At 42.8% G+C, this 4317-nt stretch overlaps 1 protein-coding gene across 1 annotated transcript; it reads left to right on the plus strand.

Moving 5' to 3' along the window:
• The first annotated feature begins 888 nt into the window (after window positions 1-888).
• Window positions 889-1443, plus strand: LOC127321992 (uncharacterized). Its single transcript, XM_051350942.1, has one exon. It carries the CDS (start codon window positions 955-957, stop codon window positions 1255-1257), a length of 303 nt encoding a protein of 100 aa, XP_051206902.1. The 5' UTR covers window positions 889-954; the 3' UTR covers window positions 1258-1443.
• Window positions 1444-4317: the final 2874 nt, after the last annotated feature.

The raw sequence follows: 4317 nt of genomic DNA on the forward strand, positions 1-4317 counted from the left end.
GCACAACTATGAAAGCATTGATACCAACCCAACTTTCACCTATGCATTTTACAAAGCATAGAATAGATGGACACACCTAACCTATAAGAAAATCGAGAACTAAGAGATTTGTACTCAGCTCCAAGATTATGTTGTTGATCATGCATCAGTGGCTCCACAACACTTCATAGTTGTGCTTTTACTTCATTTAAACCCTTCATGCTCTTTACTTTATTTGAGCCCTTCCATGTGTTTTTATTTGAATAATTTGGTTTGTAAACTTGATTTTGTAGGAAGATAATAATGATGTTTTACTTCATTTGAACCCTTCTCTATGTTTGGTTTTGAATAATTAATTTGGTTTGTAAACTAATTTTTTTAGGGAGTTAAGTTTAGGAGTTCGACTAGGAACTGCTTTTATTTAGCAGATAAAATATAAAAGTTAAAAGATAAGGGGCCGTAGGAAGGATCGGCTTGAGATGCCCTAATAAATTAAAAAATGATTTTGGTTTTTGGGTCAATAAACGGAAGTGCTAAGAAGAAGCAGCCTCACTAAGTGGTCACCGTGTGGGATACTCTCGGATCATGCAAGGATGACAATGTACGTTATGATCAAAATCAGGTGGCCGGTTGGCCTTATGTATAATCAACACCTGTAGGATAAATACCCAAGACGCCAGACCCATATATAACTGTGACGCTCCCTACGCCACGCTATATTTGGCAACTAGGGCGGCAAAGGCCGGCCGCCGCCGGGATCTCCGCGTGCAAAGCCAAAACCTTGCCCCATGCATCACTCACACTCCCCTCCACGCACTCCACCAGGACGTAGCGTCTACCGCCCACGCATGCTGCCACTATATAACGCTTGCCATCGTTGCGTTCCAAACCTCCAACCACAAGAAGCTCCACCACACTTGCTAGTACACAGCACACACACAAGCAGCTAGCTTCCGGCAAGGCTCAAGAGGTTCAATGGACGCGGGTGTCAAGACGGCGAGCTCGAAGAAGGAGTCCCCGGCGAGGAGGCGGGCGCAGGAGTACTACGAGTGCTGCTTCTGCAAGAGGGGCTTCACCAACGCGCAGGCGCTCGGCGGCCACATGAACATCCACCGCAAGGAGCGCAGCGACGGCGCTGCGCCGTCGGCTGCGGACGCTCAGCACGAGGATGTTGGCGGTGCCAGTGGCTCGCGGCCGGAAGGTGCGGATCAAGTGCAGCTGGACCTCACCCTTGGCAGGAGCGAGGTCGTGGACTTGGAGCTCAGGCTCTGGCACTAGCATCTCTCGTCAAGATTTAACCAGTCAAGGGCTAAGCTATATTTGTTGATTGTTGGTCGGTCAGTGTAGTGGAGGGTCGTCGCGTTCTTGGTTTGTTGCCTTGGATTTGGTTTGCTACCATGTATATAATTCCATGTTTGTTACACTATAAGAAAGTAATTTGTATCATATATACAAAAATATATACTCATTGTTTTGTTTTCCTGAAAATATGCATGCACAATGTGGTCAACATGCATATTACGTATATATGGAATATGGATCTACGTGTGGTACATAGCCGAAGAATTGACCAAGAAGTATTCTGATGCTTGGACAAATTAATCCGCGAGCATTATACCGCATTCAGCACTGTGTATTCAGTTCTGGTGCATGCTCGTGACTAAACACAAGAAAATGTTGGTACTGGTTGCATCATATCAGCAAGAAAATACGATGAGATCACAAGCCTCCGTGACAGGTGTAGCGCTAAGAAGGGCAAGATATACTTCTATGGATCGGATGTGTCGCTTTAGTCTGGACAAGGATCATAGGACTCTAATATGAGCATGACAAACTCTTAACACGCTCCTTCCTCCAAAGTTCAAAAATACCAAAGAAAGGATCGAAAAGAGGACGTTTTGTTTTCCATCTGTGCAACAAGTAACCTTCGTGTGTGTGTGCAAGCATTACCTCTCCTGGACTTTCTTGTTATGAATAGCTTGCCGACCATGTGCTAGTTCTTTCTTGGCTTTCTTTCGAGTGGAAAATATTCAATTTAAATCTCACTGAGCGCTATATATTGCTCCATCTATGCTAAAATGTAGTGCATGCTAGTTTTACAAAAGTCGAATGAGGTAAATTTGACCAAGTATATATAGACTGTTATTTTTTCTATATATTTGGTCAAACTTTTCATTGTTTCACTTTTTAAAAAAACGAAAATCCACAATAGTCAAAGTTGTAATTTGTGACCAACAAAAATCTACTATGCCTTACATTCTGGGATTGAGGGAGTATCATAAAGAAAATCTCGTATGAATTTTTTTAAAACTTCTGTACACATCGTTAATTTTAGCAAGTACCCTAAGGTTGGTCAAATGCTAAGCGAATGGTCAAGCATTTCGCCTTCCCTTCTCAGGCTCCTCTACCACTGCCCTCCGGCGGCCTCGCTGTCCGGAGTAGTAGGTTTGTTTTTTCACATAGTTATGAATAGTGCCGGCTGGTGGTTCGTTGGGGTATGGTTTCTCTCTATGGTGCTCTAGTGGCTGGAGCCGGATGTGGCTGACGACATCACTGACGCGTCCCTGTCAATAAGGCTCGGTGGTGGCTTGGATATGGTGGTTTTCGTCAGTCAGTCTATGTTCTCAAACCATCGAGGTGATAGTTTTCGAGATGGGTCTGCCCCTTGTTAGGACTATTGGGATCGGCTGCGAGGAAGTCAGGTTCCGGATATTACCAAATGTTCTCAACCACGGGATTAGAGACGGTAGTGGCCATCTTGCCCTTGTTTATCTTGGCCACGATATGGCTATTCTTCAACCTTCGGGCGTTAAGCCGACGCGGATGCCTTCCTCTGCTTTGTCCTAGCAAGTCACAACGACATCACCCAAATTGGTGCATCCCCGACGGCGGTGTTGCTGGTCAGGAGCATGAGAAGAGCTCCAGTATGCGGTGGAGAAGGACACGATTGCTTTCAGTTTATCTTGTTCAGAGTTCTTTTTGTAGAGTTATAGGTTCAATTTGCTATGTCAGCAACTTGTTGGATATTTTGTGAAATGTAAGCCCATCACTGAAATGAAATAGAGCTACTCGGCCTTTTTGGAAGCTTTCCCTGAAAGAAAAGGAAAGAAAGGTCGAGCAGTCTATGAACATTGTCGTCTTGTTTCCATTTGATTCGGTCCACTTGAGGCTCTTGGGCACTAAATATTCTAGAGACCCCTCTTCGTATATTCTCGTGCCTTGATTTCTTCATTTAAAGCTTTATTAGGTAGTAAAAAGAATTGAAATCCATGATAAATTACTTCGAGAGATGGCTACGCTAGGTTATTTGCCTAGTTCCGGTAAAATAGGCATAATTAGCAAAACTATTTTTCCGGTATTGAGAACTAACATGTAATTGGATGATTAGAAGGGTAGCAATACACGCAACCCATGCGATTTATCTCTTTTATTATGTCTTATTAAAATAGATTTTTTTTGGTGGAAGGCGACTTTCGTCGTCAATCTACATATTTGTGAGCTTTTACTGTGTTTAAAAAAATGCAACACTGAGAACAAACCTGTGGTTGAATGTTTTGGTGACATTGACGCCCCCAGCTCACAAGGGATCAAACTCCAGGTTTAACATTTTGATCTCTCATAAAAACGAAAAAAAAATCAGTGGGAGGTGACATTCTCGTCGACATTGAGGAGTTTGCGATGACCCGCTGGATCAGTTTCTTGAACTTACTCAATCGGAGGTAGTGATAGGGATAGGATATGTGCTTGTGTTTATGGAGCTAAGTGTGTACGCATTTGTAAGCGTATGTGGTATGTGTTTGGCAAAAAAAAATGCAAAACTTAATTTTTTAACAACTTGATGTATGCGCACGCTTCTATTCTTGTTGACAGTATTGGGCCTCCAAGTGCAGAGGTTTGTAGAATAGCAGAAAGTTTCCCTTAAGTAGATCACCCAAGGTCGAACTCATGGAGGTAGAGGTCAAAGATATCCCTCTCAAGTAACCCTGCAATTACGATACAAGAAGTCTCTTGTGTCCCCAACACACCCAATACACTTGTCAGGTGTATATGTGCACTAGTTCGGCGAAGAGATAGTAAAATGCAAGTGATATAGATGAATATGAGTGGTAATAACAATCTGAAATAAATATGGCAGCAAGTAAACATGCAGTAAAATAGTAAATAAATGGTGATTCGATGTTTAGAAACAAGGCCTAGGGGTCATACTTTCACTAGTGGTCACTCTCAACAATGATATCATAAAGGAATATAAATATAAGCACTTCACTATGCTACTCCGAGAGACTCTTCGGTTGGATAACGAACACTAATTTACCGTGTAGGTCTGCAAAAGTAAAC

Source organism: Lolium perenne, chromosome 2 (assembly GCF_019359855.2).
Source record: "Lolium perenne isolate Kyuss_39 chromosome 2, Kyuss_2.0, whole genome shotgun sequence".
Lineage (NCBI taxonomy): Eukaryota > Viridiplantae > Streptophyta > Magnoliopsida > Poales > Poaceae > Lolium > Lolium perenne.

What these genes read in the sequence shown, in the direction of transcription:
- LOC127321992 (XM_051350942.1), top strand. Translation starts at nt 955, where the DNA reads ATGGACGCGGGTGTCAAGACGGCGAGCTCGAAGAAGGAGTCCCCGGCG.